The sequence below is a fragment of the Artibeus jamaicensis genome, unplaced genomic scaffold (genome assembly GCF_021234435.1).
Source record: "Artibeus jamaicensis isolate MK-2021 breed Jamaican fruit bat unplaced genomic scaffold, CSHL_Jam_final contig_233, whole genome shotgun sequence".
NCBI classification, from domain to species: Eukaryota; Metazoa; Chordata; class Mammalia; order Chiroptera; family Phyllostomidae; genus Artibeus; species Artibeus jamaicensis.
In genome coordinates, this window is record NW_026521486.1 from 25,193,391 (window position 1) to 25,216,847 (window position 23,457).

The 23,457-nt window shown below is 40.9% G+C and overlaps 2 protein-coding genes across 9 annotated transcripts in view; one reads left to right on the top strand and one right to left on the bottom strand.

The window, feature by feature from the left end:
- The window catches only part of DUSP16 (dual specificity phosphatase 16), a 94,252-nt gene extending 71,267 nt beyond the window's left edge, over positions 1-22,985 (bottom strand). For 3 of the 6 annotated variants that reach the window (XM_053661644.1, XM_037136584.2, XM_053661643.1), the window contains exon 1: positions 5,824-6,388. The gene's annotated coding sequence lies outside the window, so the exon portion shown is untranslated. Of the gene's footprint in view, positions 1-4,687; positions 5,187-5,823; positions 6,389-22,836 lie in introns of those variants that run through there. The other 3 variants (XM_053661642.1, XM_053661641.1, XM_053661640.1) reach the window with 3 other exon arrangements.
- The window catches only part of CREBL2 (cAMP responsive element binding protein like 2), a 59,326-nt gene continuing 42,340 nt past the window's right edge, over positions 6,472-23,457 (top strand). Inside the window, exons 1-2 of one of the 3 annotated variants that reach the window (XM_053661648.1) lie at positions 6,472-6,701; positions 11,164-11,292. In XM_053661648.1, coding sequence (XP_053517623.1) covers positions 11,191-11,292 — 102 coding nt within the window. In that variant the 5' untranslated portion in view covers positions 6,472-6,701; positions 11,164-11,190. Of the gene's footprint in view, positions 6,702-6,753; positions 6,885-9,780; positions 9,797-11,163; positions 11,293-23,457 lie in introns of those variants that run through there. The other 2 variants (XM_053661647.1, XM_053661645.1) reach the window with 2 other exon arrangements.

Here is a 23,457-nt window from a genome sequence, read left to right on the forward strand (position 1 = left end):
CCCCTCAACCAAACAACAAATAAAAACAAAAAAGCAACCCACTACAAAATAAGCCAGATTTGTGACACTTCAGTATTCTGAGAAGTAACAAGAAGAGGACACAGCTCAGCTGCTCAGAAAGAGAAGTTGATACAAAACAACCACCTGCTGTTACAAAAAAAAATGAGGTCAGGTCAGCCACAGGGTCGGGCAATCTGGAGGTCAGGGTCCAGGTTTCAGAGTGAGCATACTGCTCAAACAAGTCAGGTACGTGCCTAAGGCTGTCAGGCAATCAACATGCTTCAGATTTCAACCCAAACCTCAAAAACCAGTGCTTTAAGCTAGACATATACTAGAACCACAATCGAAAGTAACAACTGTGAAAATTAATTCAATTTGTTCAGTAAACATTCATCAAAAACCAACTCTACCAGGTACTATCCCAAAATGAGTTGTCTGGGCTTTTTAATTTATACAATACAAATAATAAGTAGCATATACTTCTCTATCTATGTCTTTCCACATTAATTTCAAAGGGGAGAATGAATATTTTTAATATTAATTACCTTGCCATATACCATTACAATGTATAGTGCATCTTTTTCTTGAAAATCACAGTTTGCCCCACTTCTCATTCAGACACTGAAACAAATCTGAGCTTTACTATCCTTCTCAAATATTTCTGAAGAGTACATGTCACATTAGCTTCTATCACACACATACCACAGACCCCAGCATTCATATCTACAATACTTCTCTAAACGGAGTATTAAGTTGAGAAGAAAATCAAGGGAATGCTGAAGTATTTCCTACTCCCTCTAAAAATTTTCTTTTCCATAGGTTTATGTAAGTGCATCAGAATGAACTGTCAATGAAGACTGGTTAGATTGCATATAGAAAAAATTTCCAAAGTGATACACTTACTTATATAAATCCTTTATCTCAACTTCACCTATAATTTTTTATCTTTAAAACTGCAGGAAGAATGGAGAAAAGAAGGGAACATATTTCTTCAAGAATGCTTGAGAAGTACTTTATAAATATGTTCAAAAACAAGAAACAGTCATCAAGAAATTTTTAGCTGACACTGTAAAGGACATCATCTCAACAACAAAACCCTGCAGTCAGATATACCTGCAGGAAGAATCCAGACTTCCCCATTTCAGAACTGGCCCTTTGCTCCCGGTTTCCACTACTTATAAAAGAGTAAAAATACCAAGTTTAAGACAGTATTTCCAGTGAGACCACTAAATCCCCTACAAATCTTCAAGGGGATGTAACTAAATACATGGAACACAACACAGTCCAAATTTACTTGTTTATTCCTATACCATGTGGACAAGACCCAGAGACCCTTTAACCTATTTTACCCATCTGGTAATAAAGCCAAGTAGCTTACATATATAATGCCTGTACAACCTTTGTTTCCTGTGCAATCACGCAAGGCCCATCAAAACGAACTGTTCTTGGAATTTAGCTTTACTGTACAGAACTACTGGGACGTTGTTCCTAATGGAGAATCTAAGTACAAAGCCTGATACATCACAACCCTAAGTAAACTGTAAACAATGATATTAACCTCACTGCAAAAACGAGTTTAGCAAATGGCGGCAAAAAAAAAGTCGATAAATTGTTAATGAGTTAAAAACTCAAAGCTTACATACTTCAGTTTAAAAAACATTTTGTAGGTTTCTTTTTTAAAAAATTGGTTAAAGATGAAGTTAATGTGTACACTTCTTTTCAAATTGGTTTCAACTGCAAATAAATATTAAGTTATATCATTAACACTGTTTATCAGTATATCATAGGCAAAATAGGTTTGTCACAAAATAAGTGGGACTATAACTAGCCTTTTATAATTTCCTGACCTTGCTCATTATTACCTTCACAAAACATCACCACTTGACATCATATTTTCCACATAATGTTTACTTGGTTATTGTTCTTCTATCTTCTCCCACTAGAATGTAAGCTCCATAAAGGTAAAGAATTTGTTATTCTCCACTCTATGCCCAGTTCCCAGAACAGCACCTGGCACATAATACAGACTCCAAATAAATCTGCTGAATGAAGAGATGGCTAAATGGCCTCCTTCTTTGACCTTCCCTGCTTCCTTTCCTCCATACACATGTTGACAACACTTTAAAGCCAAGGTCAAATTCCATTATCCCTATGAAGATTACCTCACCTAATCCTCCAATCTCATTCTCCTTTATACCAGGAATTTGGCACTTCCCTGCTGTCTGATAACTGTTTTATCTTTGCATATATACATACTTCCCTTAAAACACTAACAATCCTGTCCTTATTAAAGGCATGGACCCAGATCTCCAACTTTTGGTATCCACTTCAGTATTTGAGTCTTTACTAAAAAATACTCATTAGTAAGTATTCTGGGTTGATTAATTTATATTTATCAATTTAGAAATAAATTAACTGTTTCAACTTTTTATAACTTATCCCTTCCTTTCCAATTACTCAACTGAAATTATAGTGGGTCCCCCTCTATTTTAAATGTCTTTGGCAATTTCAAGTTTTACGTGCTAAAACAATTGTAACTTATGCTCATAATGTGTCCATCGTACCTCCCCCAAGATTAAAATTTTTGTGTAATAAAAGAGTCTTGTGAGTTTTTGGTTGTATCTATCTAACCTCAATCAAGAAAGAGGTGAAGTTTCATTACCTTCTTCTTGTTGCTGAGGGATAGGAGGGTATTTTTTCCCTTTATGCCTTTTTCCTTTTATGCCAAGATGTATCCCATTTCCTTCTCTACTGACCATACCCCTGGCAAGCTTTCATTATTTCTTTGTACCTGTCTTTGGTAGTCTGCCTTATATACTTCTTTTTGAGCCACTCCTATTTCATCCAGTTCAATCATTTATTTGATTACATTTTAAACTCCCTTTCTTAGTCTACGTACAAGAATGGCATCTTCATAAGGCCTGAGCCTGCTTCTCTAAACCCAGCAACCTTTTATGAACCTCGTCTCTTCACATAGCCAACCCATGATCATCTGGGCTAATGAAATGTACAAAAATATCAAATTACCTACAACACAAGAAAATCAAGAAGAAAATGACATCTGGCTTTGGACTATATCATATTGTGGCTTTGAACAAGATTTAATTTAATTTTGTTTTTACTTAAGCCAACGTTAGCAACATTTTCTTTTATGATGGTAGATAACTTGTTTTGGTTTTCAACTTTGATGTAGTTAATTTTTTAAAAAGCCCATCAAGCATCAACTGTGATTTTTTTCTATGAAGCCCTTTTAACTAGTTTGTTCAATCTGTCATAAAATCTGGTTTCTGTTTCCCCTGACATATTTTCTCCCTTTTCTTGGGATTCTGATCCAAATCAGACTTCCTATATTAATTTACTTCTTCAATTTAAAGTACTATTTTCTTGAATACAAAGCATTTCTAAAAACATTAAACGTCTAGGGAAGTTTTTAGTCCAAACAACGCAGTATAGAAAACTCCACTTTTTTAAAGATATTCCAGGAAAAGCTGGGTCTCTAGGATAAATTACACTGGTAATTCCATCAAATTGTATTGAGTAGGATATTATGACTGGTTGAAAAATATGAATACTGGACAGCTATGTAAGTCAGCTTCATCAATACATAATCCCACAGACCAAGAGCTCTATGGAATTTAATTATGAATGCAGACATTTACAGAAAATAGCATCAAACAAACTCACACACCAACCCTAGCCCTTAGGATCCCGGCCTAGACTCTGCATCCACCTCAGATCTCATCTCTGCTTCGCTTCTACAAATAACTTTGAAATGTATAAGAAAAAGGACTGGGTTAACAGGATCTTCTCTTTTGCCCCCATTTTCAGTTACTGCCATTAAGCTTTCGGCCAAAGAGACCCCTAATCCTCAATTTTACTGGACTATTTTTCCTTACTTTACAGGTACTCAGCTATCTTACATCTGAATGTAGATTTATAGTGCCTGAAACAACTTTTTTTCCATACACTTGTCACCATATTACCAGCAGAATTAAGAACGAACTCATTTAAAATTTTTCTTCCATGTAGATCCTTGGTAGGTATAAATTATTTTACCTAAAAATCAACTTTTGAGCCGGTGTATTTTAGCCCAAATTTTTACATAAGATGTTAAATATTAACCACCCCAAGCATTTTTAACAGCAATCTTTCACACAGTCCACAATACTCAATAAATTCCACAACTTTATTTTTTTCTTCTTAAATTTTCTTCACTGTGCCTAGTAACATTTTGACTGAAATACCTACATAGACCAGTAAGTTCTTAGTTTTTCAATTTACTTCTCCAGGCTGCTGCCTTCACCAAACAGAGAACTCCAGAAGTCCCAATTAATTAATTAATTGTGGTCTCCCAAACTGTGTGCCCACCAATACACACGATTCTTGAGGAAAAGTAAATTATTAAAACGCAACTCAACTGGTAAGAATTCTTTTCTTCTTTAGAAATCTCTTTTCTCGATGAAGTTCACAAGAGTACAAATCCTTTGAGGAAACAGTTGTTACCTAGGTACACTCTCAATCAGCCCCATTAAATGAGTGGCAGAAAGAGGTATTTTTTTGACAGCCTTCAGTTTCCCAAATTGTAGACATAAAGGTCTTCCGTGCATGGTAAATTTTTCACACATACACACACACACACTCTCTCTCTCTCTCTCTCTCTCTCTCAAAAGAAAGAAAAGAAACATACCTGTTCATTTTCTAAACAGGTTTGATAAGTTTGGTTCACTTGTAAGAGCAGAGAGTTTACTTACAGTCTTTTAAAGCAGAAGTGGCAGCCAGGGCACTGGGTAAATAAAAACTTGAGAGAGTTTTTAAAACCCTGCATCTTAACGCACTTCCCCTTCATTCAAGGGGGACGGCACTGCAAATCCCACGGCAAATGAGATTATGCAACAGGTTTTTCCTCCCCACTTTATCCATCACAGGCTGGTCAGAGGTGTGCTTTCTGCGAACAATTTCAGACACCCAGGACTTCAGGATCTTTGCGGCCAACGTTTAATAATCCTGTTTAGAATTTTGCAGTATCCATTCATTTTAAGATCCACTTATATTTTCTCCTTAATTACCGATATGTGCGCGTGTGTTTTAGGAAGTAAACTCCAGTTTTACCTAAATATTTTTCTTCCTGGTGTTTTATTACATAAAACCACACATGATAAACAGATCCTCGGTTGTCTACCCAAGGCTCTTTTCTTATTATTTTTTCTCACGTTTTATGACTAGTGTGAATAAAGAAGTCAGCGGGGCACCAGGTCCCCCAGGATCATGACTCGGACCCCGAGTATGAAAAACTGAGTCGCCGCTAGGTTAGTTCGGTTTAGGAAAGGAACGCCGTCACCACCTAGGTGGCCTCGCTGCTTACACCAAAGGCGAATTTGGGATAATAGGAACAGTCAGGCCGGGGCCCCCTTTGGCAGGCGTGTTGTGTAACAGACGCGCCTGGAACCGAGCGGCTTCGCCCGTGCAAGCGCCGCAGCTACCCGCAGTGGTTGCTTCTTGCTGCGGGACCCGGCCGCCGGCCCGCACGGACCGAGTCCTCGCACCGGGCCGCCGGCCCCCTTACCGCTCGGCCCGGTCCCCAGCCAGGCCTACACCCCCGCTTCAAACGTTCGTGTGGCAACGAGCCGCGGTCGCCCCCGCCCAACCTTTCCAAAAGGTGGCCCGGACGCCCGGGAAGGCAGAGGCGGCGGGGCGAGAGCGCGGCGCCCGGCGCCCGGCGCGGAGACGAGCCGCGGAGCGTCCATGCTACCGGCGCGGGCGGGCGACCCGAGCCCCGCACCCTCCCGCCCGCACAGTCCGCGCTGCCGGTCCGAGGCCACTTACTTTTGGGGCCCGCTGACCTCCCGACTCCCTGTGGGGGAAATGAAGGCTGTCACGGCGTCACCCCTCGGTCCCCCCTCGCCTCTCTCGGACTTTCGAGGCGCCGCTGCAGAGCCGGGAGGGCGGCTGCGCTCCCGCTCGCGTCCGTCCCGTCCGCTCTTCTTGTCTTCTTTTCACTATATTATCTTCTTCTCTGAGGGGTGGGCGGGGGCGGGAGGCTTAGGAAGAAAGGAGACGTTTGCAAATTTTCTTCACTCCCCCCACCCCCAGTCAGCCTTGAAAAAACAATGTTGAAAGGGATGAAAAAGTTGGGGAGGCGAAGGTGGGGGGGCCGCGTGGAGAACGTGAAAGGGGGAGGGAGGGGTGATAATAATCCTTTAAAAACTGACTAAAGCCCCCCCCCAACAGTGATACACAGAAAAAGGGGGAAAGGGGGGGTGGAGTGGGGGGTTGGGGGGAAAAGAGAAAGAGTCGCTGGTCAGGAAACTTCAAGCGCGGATGAGGTCATTGGTTTAAAAATAAAGAGATGGCGTCACTTGAAACCAATCCCAGTGAATGAACTCAGCGGAGCCCGGGGGGAAAGGAGGAGACAGGCGAGGGCAGGGCGGTGGGCGCCGGGCGGGGCCGCACACCCTCCCGCCCAGCCCTGAGCCCGCAGCGCTGCTCCTCGCCCCATTCCGGCCACGCGGGGAGGGGTCGGGTCACGTTCCGTTCCCCAGTTCCGCGACTCGGAGGCAGGTTTCGCTGGCGCCGCTGGGAGGAGCCGGGGCTGCCGGAGGAGGCGGCCGCGCGGCCTCCTTCCGCCCCCGAGCTACCGGCCCCCTACCCCTCTCCGCAGGGTCCTCGCCCCGGCTGCGCGCCTGCAGGCTGCGCCCCAACAGGTACTGAAGGGTTTGACCCGCATCGAGACCCAGAGCCTTTTCCTCCTTCTTGAGCTGTTTCCAGCAGCCTCACCAGCTTGAAGAAACGCAAACAATGATTTGAGAGAATTACAGTCACTTTAAAAAAGTCTGACGAATCCAAAATGCAAGGCACTACCATCTGTTAGGAAAGAGAAGTTACAGGTATTTTAAGAAAAATTACACTGGTGTTTTCAGGCATTCAGCTATCTGTTGTTTGTCGTTGAAAGCCTCCACATAAATGTGCTTAACATTTATTATTATACTTGGCCTATATTTTCTTATGCTTATTTATATTTACAAATGTAATGAATATGAGTAGTTAACAATTCTGTAAAAACGTTTACTGCATCAGGCAGTACAAAATCATCTTTAAATGAGACTAGAGGTTCTCTGTCTTTTGAGAGGTGCCAGACCCTGCGATTTAACTCTATGCACTTTGTGCATTTTTTATGTGGATTAATTACAATGCCTTTGTTTTGAGACACATTACACACTTTGAAGAACTAGAGACCTGAGGTGGTGACAAACCAGGACTTGGAATCACTGAATAGGACAATCGGGGCTTTATTCCAGTGTTCTTTGAGCATTTGAGCATGAAGCTGCTTCTACTAAGAAGTACTCACGTGGATATCACATAACAAAGATGTGATTAATGACGGAAAAGCACACTGCAAATGGACTGCTCGAGCCAGAATTTATGTGTAGGAATAATCTAGCTCCTAAAATATTCCATTTGCAATGTACTACATTTGGGACATTGGCCCCCAACGGCATCTTTGGTGTGGAATGTCTATTTGGGCCCTCCCTAAAGGACTTTTTTTTAATTGGCTCAAGAACCGAAAAGCAGGTTTGGTCTGGGTGAGGAAGATAAAACATCTCCATACTTTTCTGCCTTTAAGTCTTGCAACTAAAGTGCATTATGATTGATAATCATTTAAGGTTAGTATTGGGGTAAGCCCTTGGGAACTTCTGGCCCATCTTCTAGAGGAGGAAAAGGAGCCCATTACTTTAAAAAAATAAATAAATAATAAAAAAAGCCTGAAAGCTATAGGTGGAGAGCCCACGTTCTACTTCTGCCTTTGACCTCTAAAGCTCCTGCTAAGGGGAAGCAATCTTTCCCGCTGCTCCCTGTCCTCTGGTGGCCAGGAAATGTTACTGCAACTTCCATGGGCTATCTGAGCTCTAGAAAAACTTCTTAAAATCTAACCATAGACCCGCTAGTTTTAGAAGTTTTGAAGGGGTAGTTGGAAAGATCTGCGTTTCGAATCTACTTAGTCGGAGGGTCTGGGATTTGGGGGAAGGAAGGAAATGAGAGAGAATCCTTGTCCTAGTGGTGGAGAGCATGGAGCTTGCCTGGGGGGAAGACTCAGAATTAGTGGAATACCCTGTACATGCTGCACCTTCAGCACCCGTCCTGTGACACATCTCGAAACCTCTCCCCTTTCTACATCTCTACAACAATTAAGTTGGAGTGCCTTTTAAGTATTGTGGTTCTATGATAGCCATCATGGGAGCCTTTCTAATGTATATCATCTAATTAGGAAAACAAGATAGAGATTAAAACTAATTCAAAACTAAATGAATGATTGAGTGGCATACAGTATTGGTTAAAAGAATCTGAGTAAAGGAGCAACGTACGGTTTGTCAGGGAAGGCCTCTGCCAAAGAATGCTTTGACCTCATCCTTGAAGTATAGTTAAGTTTTAACTTGGGGGAAATGGCTCAGTGGAAGGACTGTTCTGGGGGAAAATGGCAGAGCAGAGACTCGAGATGGAGTGAATAAGGTGTATTCAGATGAAGGGATGAGTGGACCTTCTAACAGTAGTAGAGATTTGTGTGGAGTGATTAAGAATAAGATTAAATTTAAGGGATTTAGAGGCATATTATGGAGGTACTTGAGTATCAGGATAGATTGTTACTAGTCCCCAAGTTAACAGTGAACAAGTTTAACTCACTAAACAGTGCATTTCCCCTTGTTCTACTAAAAGAGCTACATATGCTAACAACAAACATGTAGAAACAAATTAAAAACACAGTACTGTTTACAATGGTTCCAAAGACTATTAAATATTTAGGTATAAATCTAACGAGCCATGTATGGAATCTATATGCTGAAAATTATAAATCGCCGATGAAAGAAATTAAAGAAGACCTAAATTACTAAAGAAACATACTACATTCATGGATTGGAAGAAGCAATATAATAAATAATGTCAATTCTTCCCAAATTGATCTAGAGATAAACACAATTACTATTAAAATTGCTGCAAGGCACAAACTTGCTTAACCTAAAACTTCCAGCCTGTTTAAAGGGACAAGTGAGTGCTAGGTTCTCCGAAGGCAGACAAAATGCATTCCACTTAGAGCACCAGCAAAACAGGGGCTCCAAGGCCTTAAATCAGATCATTAATCTACAAATAAGCTATTTTCACTTCAGTACATGTAACTGTATGGTTAATTTAGTATTGTTTTTCATTAGAGTTAAATATGGGGGCGGGGCACAGAAAATTTTATTAGAATTAAATGGAGGAGGAACACATAATCTTTTGTGCTGAGACCTTCTTAAGGTTTTAATCCATCCCTGGCTGAAATTTAAGCATTCATTTAACAATTGGTAATCAAGTGCCTAGGCCCAGTATGTGCAGGCACCGTGCCTCTCTTTCTGGGAATGCAGATATAAATAAGAGAGGCAAAGCACCTTCCCTCATGAAACTAACGTTCTTCTAGGGAGAGAAGACAGAGAGCAAATAAACAAAACAAATAAACTATGACCAGGACTGTGACAAGATTGACTATGCAGGGGAAAAACTGGCGTTGTGCCTAGCAAATGATGAGGGTAGGTACAAAGGTGGTTGGGGAACAAGTTCATGAGGAGGGGACATTTGAACAGAGGCCTGAAGGATAGCAACGAGGGAAGTCCTCTGGGCAGAGGAAACAAATCACCGGGAGACTCTCCAGTAGAAAGACTGACTTGGAGAAAGTTGGTGTGTTCCCAGGGCAAGAGAGAGCCAGTGGAGCTCAAAAGTATAAAACAAGGGTGGGCAGGAACCATGGTGTAGAACCTCGTAATGCATGGTAAGGAGTTTGCATTCTATTATAAAAGACTTAAGCATGTAAGCATGATTATTTTGGGTTTTAAAAGTTTTGATAATATTCTATAAATATTTGTTTCATTTAGCAACACCCTTTTCCAATAGGAAGGAAACATTTTTGGTGATTTGGTTTACCTCCAGGGTTCCCTTTAATATCCCCAAATCAAATGTTTTTAGCCGAGGATTCATGGATCTGTAGGTAATATGTAATAGGCTTCAGAGGGTCTAGGGACTCCCTAAAGTTTTATGCCTACGTACTTATGTGTATGTTTCTGTGAGCAAGTCCCTAGGTTTCAACAGATTTTTCAAAGGGTTTTGTTATCCACAAAATAACTGTGACCTACTTTCCACTTAAGTCTTGGCTGTGCGTTTTGGGTGGTAGTTGCTGCTATTGTCCTAGGGCTCATGGCACCATACAAATGAATCATAGTTCTGGAAAGAGGCAAGTTCTGCCTCAAAGAGGTGACACTGTGTTGCAAGAGAGCAGTACGTATTTACAGCAGAGTAAGAGGAAGTTCCTTTGGCCTCCAAAGGAACTTCCTGGAAGAAAAATTTTACCTCTGTAATGTAAGAACTAGAAGATACCTAAGACATTACCTGGTACCATCCCACTCACTTTACGTAAGAGAAAGTGAAGGTCCAGAGAGATTAAGTGGCTTGCCCAAGGATGCACAGCTAGGTAACGACTAAACTGGGATTAGAAACATGTCTCCCAAATCTCCCCTGTGCTCCTCATCTAAAGGCTTTGAAGAAACTGGACCAAATATAGTGCTTAAAAGTCAAATAGGAATTAAGTGTTTCAGTGATTCTATTCAAATAGAGGCGTGCTTATTCCTAGAGAAATGGAAGGAAAGAGAGACGTAATGGAGTTCAAAGACATAGAATCCATCTTGGGCAGAGATGCCAAACCTCAATGTCAAATTGAGGCGTAGAACCAAGATAGGGTACACAGCAATACACTCTCTGTTTTCAGTGTATATCTGATCTTTCTGTGGCAAATATGTAAATAGACACAAAAGTTATAAACACTAGGTGATTTTTCACTTATCAGTTTGGCAAAGATTTTTTTTTAATGGTTAATCCCAGCATTGGGTCAACGGTGTGAAGAATTGGGCCTTCTTAATACCATTGGTGACAGTATAAATTGGTATATCTTTTCTGCAGGGCAATTTGGCAATATGTTTTCAAAAGTCTTCAAAAATGTATACCCAGCAATTCCACTTTAAGAATTTATTTTAAGGAAATAATAGTACTATTTCCCAAAGACATATAAATAAAGATATTAATCATAGTTTAAAATATTAGCTAACATTTATTGAAAATTACATCATTTAATCCTCCATTTTACAGTTAACATGCTCCAGGGTGCACAGTGGAATGAAAGAGCTGGGATCTGAGTGGCCTGTACTACACACCCAGGCAGAATCAAGATCACAGAGGCCTTGTGAGCCGTGCCAAAGGGGTCAGGCCTTACTCAAGGTAAGCAATGGTGGAGCCAAGGAAAGATTTTAAGCAGGAAAAATGACAGGATCAGATCTGCATTTTGCTATATAAAGGATGGGTTGGTGGGAAGGACATAAAGCAAGGTAAAAGACACTTGTATAAATTAGAGAATTAAATATAAATAGAAGACAGATTCAAGAGGGGTTAAAAACTAGAATCAAAAGAATCCTGGTGACCACTTTGGTCTGAACTGTCAAGGGGAAGGCAGCATCAAGAGATGACTCCTAGGGTTCTGGCTTGAGCAAATGCGTAGATAATAGTGCTGCTTACTATGGCAGTTGGAAAGGTGGAAAGTTGGATTTTAAGCACATTGACTTCAAGGTGCCTATGGAGCCCCTGGAGGAGTAGACTGCTGCATCTATGGGTCCGAAGCTCACAGGCCATGTCTGGGCAGGAAATAAAGATTTGGGATCCATTTGTCATATTTAATTGCAGCCATGGCCAGTGGATGAGATCATGTAGGGAGAGTAAGAGAAAAAAGCTGTTGGGAACCAAGGGAATCCTGATGTTTCAGGAAGAGGCAATCCATAAAAAGCTGATAGGGAGGCTGAGAAAGAGAAACTAGAAAAGCAGAAAGAAAGCAGTGCTGTACAGGGCTGTTACAGAAGCCAAGAAAAGAGAGTTTCAGCAGGAAAGAGTATATTTCCAGCGAGCTAATGCTTAGAGAAGTCCCACTAGACAGGTCTGAAAAGACTTTATTTGATTCAGCCGTAGTAACTGTGGAGAGAGTGGTTTAACTGAAAACAATCTCGCCTCTGCAGGATTTCGGTGAGTTGAAAAGGGAATAAGAAGGAAGGGGAAAAAAAAGACCAGCAGTAGAATAGAAACTACTCTTTCAAGAAACTGGACTGTTAAGAGGAGAAAAAAGGGTAATACCTAGCTACAGACAGGTGTGGGACCTTTAAACCCCACGAGATCCCACTGCCCTGATGACCAGCTTGTTTTGTTTTAATCGAACAATTCATAACAAACAGGTATTAGAGAAGTACCCTGAGAAATGAGAATTTCTCACTCACAAATTCAGTAAAGTTGTAGATGGACTTTTGATATCTACAGCCCAAACTTTATTTTCCATATCGTGTAGAACACACATTTGGGGGTTTTGTCCAGGTTATTTTGACAAGCTTTTTAATAACTGTGAAATAAAATATTAAGGATAAAAGAATGATCATTTCTAATATCAGGTGTGTATATTCATCTTTCAAAAGGCTGAAAACAAATAAATGGCTAAAATGGATTTGCGAATTTTGCGCTTTTTTCCCTCTGATCCTAAAAGAAAATAATTGGAATGGACACAGTGGTTTCTTTTTTTCTCTGATATAAAGAATATGAAAAAAAAAATGATGTCTATTTTTGAAGGTTGGGGATTTTTAAGTAGGTTTTTTTTTTTCATTTTCAAAGTACATATAGGTACTCGATATGCTCAGCTTTAAAAGTTCTCGGTGGCTTTCAGGACTAGCAATGACAACATTCGCTAACAACATTCTGGTTTATAAATTTAGTGAGCATTTACCTTTAGGAACAGTCTTTAACAAGTTACTCAGTTGAACCTCTTGTTCAGTGTTGATTAAACAGCAAGACAGGATATTCTGATCACGTAACACAAAAGTACTTTTTCATTTCGTGTAAAATCAGTTTGTTGGTTTTTGTGGAGCGTCTTTTTTGTTTTTATTTTTGTTCAACTACAATTGTCCCCATTTCCCCCCCGTCACTCTCCCCTGCCCCACCCTAAAGTCGGTTTTTTTAATGCGTTGAAGATAAAAAGCTGATCTTCTTTAGGTCACCGAGTTTTAGGAATATCTTAAACCCTATAAAGAAACTAGAAATTAAATGGAATTTGAAAATAAACTAATATTGCCACGTTCAGTCAAACACACAACAATTAGATCCTTTGTACAAAGTATATGTTGAGTTTTTAACTCTCACAACCTAAGAGTTAGGTATTATTATTATCTTTCCTACTTTACAGTGGAGGAAGTTGAGGCTAAGAAAGGTTAAAGAGTTAGCCCAGAGCTAGACACAGAGCTAGGAAATAGCAAGTTAGAACTCACATACTAGTTTTCTCCCACAGGCAGTTTTGTTAAGGTAAACAAAAATACAAAGTATAAGTCATTCAAAGTAACAAAAATACAAAATACAAGGCATTCAAAATAACAGTATAAGCAATCTTAGAATGCACTTCAGTGATCATTGGTCCCGCTTACTCAGATGTGTGCTACAAAAGTTGGAAAAAATGACAGCTCACTGAGCAGAGGCGGGACAGTTAGCCAGCTCCACCCTCCAGCCCCGCTGCATACTGCCTCTGTGACGGGAGGGACACTTAGTTTCCTCATCTGTAAAATGAAAGTAATTAATACAAGCCATCCAGAGCTGTTTGGAGGTTCAAATGAATAACAAGTAAAGCACCAAATGTAGTACAGAGCCCACGCTGTACATACTTGCTATATACCGATTCCTTCCTTTTTGAGGAAGGCAGTAAGTAGAACTGACTTAGATCTTCAACAATAGATCGAATTGGGATATTAAAAGAGAATGGGGAAGCTCATTCCAGGAAGAGAAAACACACAGTTAGAGACACAGCAGGGAAATAGTGTTTACAATAGTTTAACTGAAGCAGAACATTTGTGTTGAATAGTATATAATAAGCCCGGAAAGCAGTTTGAGGCCAGATTACATATGGCCTCAGCCAAAGAATTCAGCTTTTATATTATAAGTAGCAGGGAATGGTGGAAAATTTGGTTTCTTTTTAAAATTATTCTTTATTGGTCTTATTTGCTATTATAAAGCAATACATGTGCATTGCTAAAAGTCTTAAATTACAGAAAAGTGTAAAGTGTAAATAAGAAAATATAAATCACCTTAATCAATGGTTACCCTTGGGAGAGAGAGAAAATTTTTTATTGCTAAATCTTTTGGTGGTATTTTGATTCATTTTTTATCATGTACACTTATTTTAATACTAATAATGAAGTTTACAAAGACATAGGAAACACTAAGCACATTTACATAAATTTTTATGCAAAGGTTTGCCTCTAAAAAAGAGAATTGCATATTAGGGACAGTCAGATGACCAGTGAGAGCTCCCCAACTCTGGAACAATGAAGTCTGAGCTATACATTTATACAGTACAGTGTGTGCTTATCTTTATTATGTATCTAGTTCTGTAATGTCAACCTATAGTTGTAACATATTTCCCCTTTAACATAATGAAATTATTTAATTAAAATAAATATATTACTACCATCACACCATCACAATGTCCAAGGATAAACCTCTGGGGACATTTGGGTGTACTTTCTCTAGTTTAAAGGTTTGAACTTAGAAATAGATAGGATAAAAGTGGGACTTTAGGTGGCTTAGTCTGACCAAAGCATACAGGTATGAGAAAGGTCTAAGAAAGGGGATCATGGAAAAAGATAGACTATGTTGGGCAGTGGCAACAATTCAGGCGTAAGTCAAGAAGGGCCAAGTCCTGGCTGTTCTGGCTCAGTTGTTTGCAGCATCCTCCCGTAAACCAAAAGGCAGTGGGTTCGATTCCCAGTTAGGGCACATGCCTAGGTTGCCGGTTCGATGCCCATTTGGGGCACATACAAAAGGAAATTGATCAGTGTTTCTCTACCTCTCTTTCTCCCTCTCCCTCTATTTAAAATCAATAAGCATGTCCTTGGGTGAGTGTTAAAAAGGGAGGAGGGGCAAGACTGGTACAGTGGTAATGGACATGGAAAGAAAGCAACAAATATGCACAGAGGGGAAATTGAGAAGACTTGGTGATTCATGATCTACGGAGGGTGAAGAAGAGCAATGAAAGATGATGCTAAGGTGTCACCTTCAGCCATTTATATAAGCCTCAATTTCCTCATCTATAAAATGTGGTTATTAATTGTACCTTCCTCATAGGGTTGTTGAGAGGATTAAATGTATGAAATCTAAATGCTTAGCACAATAACCGGAATGCATGCTCAGTATTAGCTGTTATTGTTTTTATAGCAGTTGAGTCTAAATGACTTAATTAGTAACAAAATTCTTAAAAGAAATTGGAAACAGGGTAGAGGTCTGACTCAGGTGAGGGAGGTAGGGGTGACCTCTATTTTAGTTATATGAGATGTCCAGAAGGTATATAGCCCAGCCATGTAATATGAAAAATAGAGACCTCTAGTGAAGAAGATACAAAACACATAGGACAATGACGCCTCAGTCCCATTCAAAGTAGACACCTTGGGACCTCACAGAGTTCTCCCAGCATCTCTTCCATTGTTCAAAATACTCTGCAAAATCCTTTATTGGAATAGCCACCAGCTGCCTCACTTCATTTTCCTGAATCTCGCTAACAATCTGAAATCTCTTGCCTTTCAAAGGTGTTGCAGGGCACCAAATCTGGGCTGTGGGGGTGCTGAGTTACCTGGATGATTTGATGTTTCACCAAAAAACTCTGCAGAAGATGTGATGCATGAGAGGGTACATTGTTGTGATAAAGGTGCCCATCACCACTTGCCCATAGCTTCTACCATTTTTGTCATATTGAATTTCTCAATTGATGAAGAACATTGAGGTAGTACTTATTGATTGTTTGGCCTGGAGGGGCATACTTGTGATGGACAACAGCGTCCCAATCAAAAAAAAACACAGTTAACGTGGTCTTGATCTTGCTGTGACTTTGCTGTGCTGCCTTTGGTCATGGAGAACCAGACGACTTCCATTGGGATGACTGGGCTTTCATTTCCAGACCACAGCCATAGACCCACAATTCATCTCTGGTTATGACCTTCTTGAGGAAATCTTGTTTGTTAGTAGCAGTTTGAATCAAGTCATTAGCAACTGCAGCACAATGTTCCTTCTACTCTGGTAGCAGAAGCCACAGAACAAATTTTGCCATGACACGTTTCATGCCAAGATCCTGCATCAGAATCTCAGACACAGTAGTTTTTGGACTCCCCAGATCAGCTTCTAGTTCTCCCAGTCAGTCACCAGTCTTTGTTGATTTCAGCCCACACATGTCCAACATTCTCAGGTGCTCTGCTTGTGGCAGGCCTTCCCGAACGTGGACCACATTCAACAGATGCTCGACCATCTTTGAAGCATTTGTGCTGCACTCATTGCATCATCCCGAAAGCCTTCTGAATCATCCAAATAGTTTCCACAGAAGAATGTTCAAGCTTCACGCAAAATCTGATGCAGATTCACTGCTTTTGAATGCAATGGCCACACAGTACACATGATCACTCACTCAATGGCTTCTACCTCCCCCACTGACTAGTACAGTGAAGTTGTCATTGTTCACACATGTGCATTTCAGGCCAATCACCTTGGCTGCCAGGTTACACCAATGTCACACAAACCTTTCTCACTATACCAATAATGGCTGGACTTTTTCCAGACAGACTTTGTATGTCAAATTTAGGTTTATGACAGATAGTGAATTAAAAACATTCACCAAGAAGACACCATTGGGCCAGTGATGCTTTTGATGATAGGTACATTCTAGGAAGACTCATATTCATGAGAAGCAGACATGTGGAGAGCGGATATCCACCATAAAGTATACACCTCTCCCCACAACCTCCATTTGTTAATAGAAATTACTCTTAACTAATTAGCAGTTTCTACATGTGTTGACTTCCTTCCTGAATGGCTCTATATACGGAACAGATATCAAGGTACTGAAGCACCTATGTTTTGGAACCAGATCTGTTTGAATCACAGCTTTTCTTACTATTGTCTGATTTTAGGAAAATTAACTACCTAAGCTTCAGTTTTCTTGTTTACAAAATAGTATAGTAAAAATTACCACCTCATAGGGTTGAAGGGAGAATTAAATGAGACTATTTAAGTTAAATCCTTTGTGAAATTAAAGATATGATACAAATACCAAACAGAGCTGTTAATCCTGTCTCTCCTTGATGTTATGAGTTATATTTATATTTCTTCTCCATCCTGTATGGAGCCAAACATGAGAAGCACTCTCTATTAATTGCTGATCACTCTGCCCCCTTGACATTGATCTTTACCCTCTCTTTATGTCTCAGTTCCTTTGGGAACTTTAAAGTTTTCCCATGATTTGGTGAAATCCCAGAATGCCAGGCAGCATCTTTTTGGCAAAATGGTCTGTCAGCCTTTGTTTGGAGAAACCCTTTGTATTGGTTTTCTATTGCTGCTGTACATAAATTACAAAAAACAACACAACTGTATTATCTTTTGTGTGTGTGTGCCCTGACTGGGGATTGAATTCACAACCTTGGTGTATCAGGACGATGCTCTAATCAACTGAGCTATTTTGGCCAAGGCCACAAATTTATTATCTTATAGTTCTGGAATTCAGACATCTAAAATGGGTATTGCTGGGCTAAAGTCAAGGTGTCAGCCGGGCTCTGTTCTCCTCTAGATGCTCTAGGGGGAACAAAATCAATTTTCTGGCCCTTTCCAGCTTTCAGAGGCTGCCACAGTCCTTGGCTCATGGCCCCTTCTTCCATCTTCAAAGCTAGCAACAGTGGATATAGTTCTTCTCATATCATTAACGCTCTCTCTGGTTCTCCCTCTGACCCCCCCCCCCCCGTGTAATGGACCCTTGAAATGATATTGAGCCCACCTGGATAATCCAGAATAATCCCCCTTTGTGAAAGTCTGATCTTTAGCAACTTTAATTCCCTTTGCACTTTTAATCCCCTTTGCCCTGTAGCCTGACAGTCACGGTCCTGAGGTTTAGGACCAGGGCTTTGAGGGAGAATTATTCTGCCTAACACACCTTCCACAAAGAAAACTTCAGGGAGGTTTGCTCCTGCTTTGCTTCTCTTCCTTGTAAGACCTACCCTTTTCATTAAATGACAAACTGTCTGTCATAATTTGATCATTGTAACAGTCACAATGAGGGGGTATTTCATCATGAAATTGTTCTTCTGGTCTACTTCTGGCTCTGCTCCACAGTTAAAAACATATCTGCAGCCAAATGCAATGAATATTAACTAGCTAAAAATTGAAAAAGAAATAACAATCCCAGTAAATCTTCTCTAGCATGGGAAAGAAAGTTTTATCACCAAGCATTAATTCTTACAAATGATATGAATGTCCATTTCATTTCTGAGACTCATCCACTCTGCAAGTCCACAGTGATCATTATCAATGCATTTTTCTTATTTCTTTAACGGAACCTCTACAGCACTGTTTAGTTCCAACTGATGATTAATGGACACAAGAGTATGTTTAAGAAAAACAGGTGAAAAATATCAGGTTGAAAGGCAAAGCCTGTAAATATATCAGAGACAGGATTTTTTTAAGGGGTAAAAGGCCATCCATACTATTTTAGGATCACCGGGAGTTCATATTAGTGTGGTTGGAAATAGGGAAAACCTCCATACCTTTGAATTTCACTCTGAAATTTAGTATTTCTGCCTCTTAACTTCTTTTTCTTGATACATATGAATGTGCTCCAAACAAATTGGTCCAAATCCCCAGTGAAGTTAATTTAAAATTTTTTAAAAGGTCAATCCTAATTTTGTAGTGGGTAGAAAGGCTAGCTTTAGTGTGTGATTGAAAGAATATCTAGCTTGGCAAACAAGAGAGGCTGGCACTTAATTTTTTTTAATAACTTTGGGCAGGATGCTCAGGAGAAGGAAAGGAGAGAGCGGCAACAGGTATGGGGCAGCTCTTAAGTACCGAGCACTGTATTTCCATACCATTATCTCACTTAATTCTTACTACCTCCCTGTAGGCAGGCATTACCCCACTTTAAAGATGAGGAAATTACGGCTCCAAGGCACGAAGAGACTCCCCCAAATGACACAACCGAAAAGTGGCAGCACTGGGATTAGAGTTCAGTGCTGACTCCAGAGCCCGTGTCCTTCCTCCACCGCCCTCAGCTGCTCCTTCCTGGACCCGGGGTTTCCTCGTCTACAAAATAAAGGCGTAGAGTTCCACAACCTCCGATACTCCTCACAGCTCTTACTGCACGCATGGCTCTGTGGTGAGGCAGAAGGGGAACCGGGAAGGGTTCTCAAGGGTCAAGGGCAGAACATCGCTCTCTCCTAAGTGGGAAGCCACCAGGACCCTGTGTCCCACCTGTACTGTCTCGACTCCCCGACGGATGAAAGGAGGCTGGTGCTGCTGACAGCACCATAAATGGACTCCCATGGCCCACAACTTTAAAGGAGAAACAAATCTTCTGTTTCTCGTTGTGGAGCCACCTTTTATGAATTCCTGTGTCTAAAAACATATCATCAACACTTATTGTTGAGAATCTTACTGTACCAAACACTGAGTTAAACTGTATTGAGAAGCTCCGCAGGACACAGCAAAGGAGTATAAGAGATAGTCTGTGTTCTCAGGAGCTTGTGACTAGCTAGAGGAACACAACTAACATGTAGAGAATTTTTAGAAGACCACGTAAAATGAGGGACTGAACTGTGTAGTCTAGACAATGTGTACTACAGGAGCTCAGCGACGGGAGATCAACGTAGGCTGCATTTCTCAAAGGAGGCTTCGTGAGAACTGGGGCAAAGACACGTTCTTTACCTTGCATCTGGACTAGTCTTTCTTGGCCTTCACTGTGATTGTGAAATCCTGGTATGAACTTTCACATAGTTCCAGCCTTTTCAGTTTTGGAGGCTGCAGTGATGTCCTTCATATCACGTCATCTCAATGCCACTTCATCTTTATTGGCACACCTGGGAGGGGTAAAACCCCAATGGTATGCAAACACCGTCATGGATACTTGCTTCAAGCCATGGGAAGTTTCATGCAAAACCAGTTTCTCAATAGGGCAAACGTTGTGTAATGGTGTGAGAAGCTTGAGAAACTAGTTAAAGGCAAAGCTTGTCATAGCAAGAACATTTGAATGGGGACACTTTTCTGTCTGTGTCAGCTATGGTCTGCCTCTAGCCCTTCAAGTGCAGAGACCCCATCCTTAAGCATTTCTCCAATACTTTGGCAAGAGGCTATAGGACCTTGTTCCATGTAGCATGTTACATGGACCTTGTTCCATGTAACTTCATACTCCTCCACCTCCCTCATCTGCTCACCTTCAGGGGCCACTCTACTGATAAGAGACTCTAGTTCAGAAAAAATGTTTCAGAATTCTGGATCCGCCTTCACCCTCACACAACAAAGTGTGTTTCCTTTTCTCCAAATTCCACCCTAAATATAATCTGGGCATCTGATCCCAAGAGATCATCAGAGTTGATAAAATAGTCCAGTAGATTAAACATTCACTGTGTTTACTGTGTATTCTGAAACAATGCTAGACTGAGGAATATCTTTCAAACCAGTTGAAGATAAATGAATATATCGGAAACAGTACCTGAGTGTACGAGATGCTGAATCAAGGGTAACTGGTTCAGAAAAGCGAGAAATCAGTAAGTTTCAGAAGTAATGAGGGAGCCCTGGCTGCGCCGGCTTGGAGCATTGTCCTGTGAACCAAAAGGTTGTGGGTTCCATCCCCAGTCAGGGCATGAATGGGAGGTAGCCAATCTTTGTTTCTCCCACACATGGATGTTTCTCTTTCCTTCCCTCTCTCTCTCCCTCCTTCCCTCTTTCTCTCCTTCCCTCCCTTCCTCTTTATCTAAAAATTAAAAAACATGTCCTCAGGTGAGGATTTTAAAAAATAAGTAATGAGAAAAGTTTCCTGGAGGTGGGGTTTAAGATAGGCCTTAAAGAATGGGAAGAATTTGGAGAGGCAGGGAAGAGAAATTGTGACAATCTAGAAAGGAGAAATACCACAACCTAAGACAAGGAAAGCGGAAGATATTTTAATAGAAAGTGGAGGTGGTCAACCTGCCTGGAGGAAGGGTGGCATAAGAATGCGCATAGCAAGAATTAGTGGGAAGTGAGATCATATGGATAAGGTGAAATCATCAACAAAGTTAACAAAGTTAACAAACATTTTTCATCAACAAAGTTAACAAACATTTTTTAAGTGCTATTTAAGTGTCAAGCAACAGGTCTCTTGCACATAATAACAGTAATAGCTTACATCTATTACAGCTTATAATGTGCCAGGCACGTATTAAGCACTTTACCTATATTATCTCATTGGATATATTACCTCAATATATGTACAGACCTAAGAGGTATGCACTGTTTTATCTCTATTTTACCCATGAAAAGCATGAAGCCCAGAGAGGTTAAGGAACTTGCTCTAGGTCACATAATTACAGAGTAAAAAAGTCTGGATTTGAACCAAGGTAGTCAGCTCAAATTCGGGTTCTGAGCACAATACTAACCTGCCTCCACACATACTTATTTTATTAAGTCCTCATAAAATCCTCTATGATATACATATTATCCTCATTTTGCAAATGGAGATCTAAGACTCCAAGAGTCATTGAATGACCCAAGGTGGTTCTGCTGAGTACAAAGCTAGGATCTGAAAGGAGGTCCACTAATTCCACGTCCATTAAACTTCCCATTAGAGCATAGATGCCTGGCAGAAGAATTTTCTATAATGGGATCAAGTTAGGGGAAGCTTTAACAGCCTGATTAGGGCGAGAAGCCTACATGATAGGTATAGGGAAGAACTTCAAAGTTTTGAACAGACATGACTTGATTAAGGAAGGTAGGCTAGGTCTGACCTCAGCCATTCGGGTCAGAGAAAGAGTGGACACAGCAGCAGACTGTGTCAGAAGTGGCGAGGACCTAGAAATGGGCTTGGTGGGGGGTGGGGGAAAGGATGGAAACAATGGTCACTGTTTGAAAGAAAATCTGATTGTTCTTAGGGACTAAGCAGCTAAAGGCAATGAAAGGAGATTAAATCAAAGGGAACTTTGGCTCCTGTAGAAATGACTTAATGAACTATTGACAGAGACTCAGAGGTAATAAGAGCATCTGCTTGTAGCAAAAAATGAAGGTTGTTTTTGTACTTGTCACAATATGCTTGAAGAACAATTACTGGCACATTCTGGAGGAAATGACCAGTATGCAGTCTGGGATGTGGGATCAGAGCTCAGGCAGAAAGCAGAAGCTGTCAGTAACATCTGACAAATAAGCTATGCAGGATCACTGTGGGTCAAGACAAACCTGATCCCAAGAAAAAGGTTTTTGATTCTCAGAGTAAGACAGGAGTCAGAGAACAAAAATGCAGTATAATAAAAGAAAGCAGGCCCAAGGGCAAGCCACAGGTCTGAACAAGTGGTTAGGGCCAAGGCAGAGATAAAAATAAAGGGACATAGCAGCAAATACGATCTCACCCTGTACCAAGGAGAAGTGAGCACTGAATAATTTCCTGTCCTGTTTCTGGTATTTTGGGAGTTTAACTGATGAGACCCTGCAGTCTGACCCTGCAGAATAATCAAAAACTTTATTAGCAGGGAGCACACAATCTATGAAAACAACAGCATAGGGAGAGAACTAAAAACTCAAGAGGCTTCTCCACTGAATTGTGTATTTAAAAATAGTTACAGTGGCACAATTCCTGTTATGTATATTATACCACAGTAAAAAAAAAAAGAAGACGGCCTCTCCCCTGAAAACATAAATGTAGATGGATCCCAGAAAAATCTCCAAAAGCACATCTAATTTAGCAACACCTGAACTTACCTCGTTTGGTTCCAGATCTTGATTTCTTTGTCCCAGTCAGTGACTGTGCTGCTGAGGTGATGAGTATTTAAGAGGCCAGGGATGCTGAAGCTACGTGGCTCCCATGCCCCTTCCAATCTGGAGAGAGAATGAGATAGTCAATCGAGGCTAATGTACAGTGGAAACTCCTCTTCTGGCCTTTTTGCCACCTCTGTCCTTTTCCCAGAACATTGAGAATGGTATCCATTGGTCATAGCCCCACCCTCTGTGACCTCTTCTGCCTGACCTAGTTAAGAAAGTGAGACACAGAGCAACTCAGCCAGTACCTGGGAGGGACTTACCTGGGGCGGGAACCGGGGAGTCCTGTGATTTCAGTTCTTGTTTATTGCCCTTCAGAACTGTGCCTTCCAGGTTCTAGGGTCCTTCTTCTAACTGACTTCACAGAGATCACCTCTAAGTCTATGGTTTCTTTCCTGCTTAGTATATAACCTGTTCCTAAGTCAGGGGTCCTCCATAACCCAGGGCAGCCTAAAGGCACTTTGATACTCTAGGAAGTAGCGAGATAGGGTTCCTCCTCATTTTACAAGTGAAGAAATGGGGCCCAGGTTTGTTGAGCGGCTTGCCTGAGGGCATACACCTGGT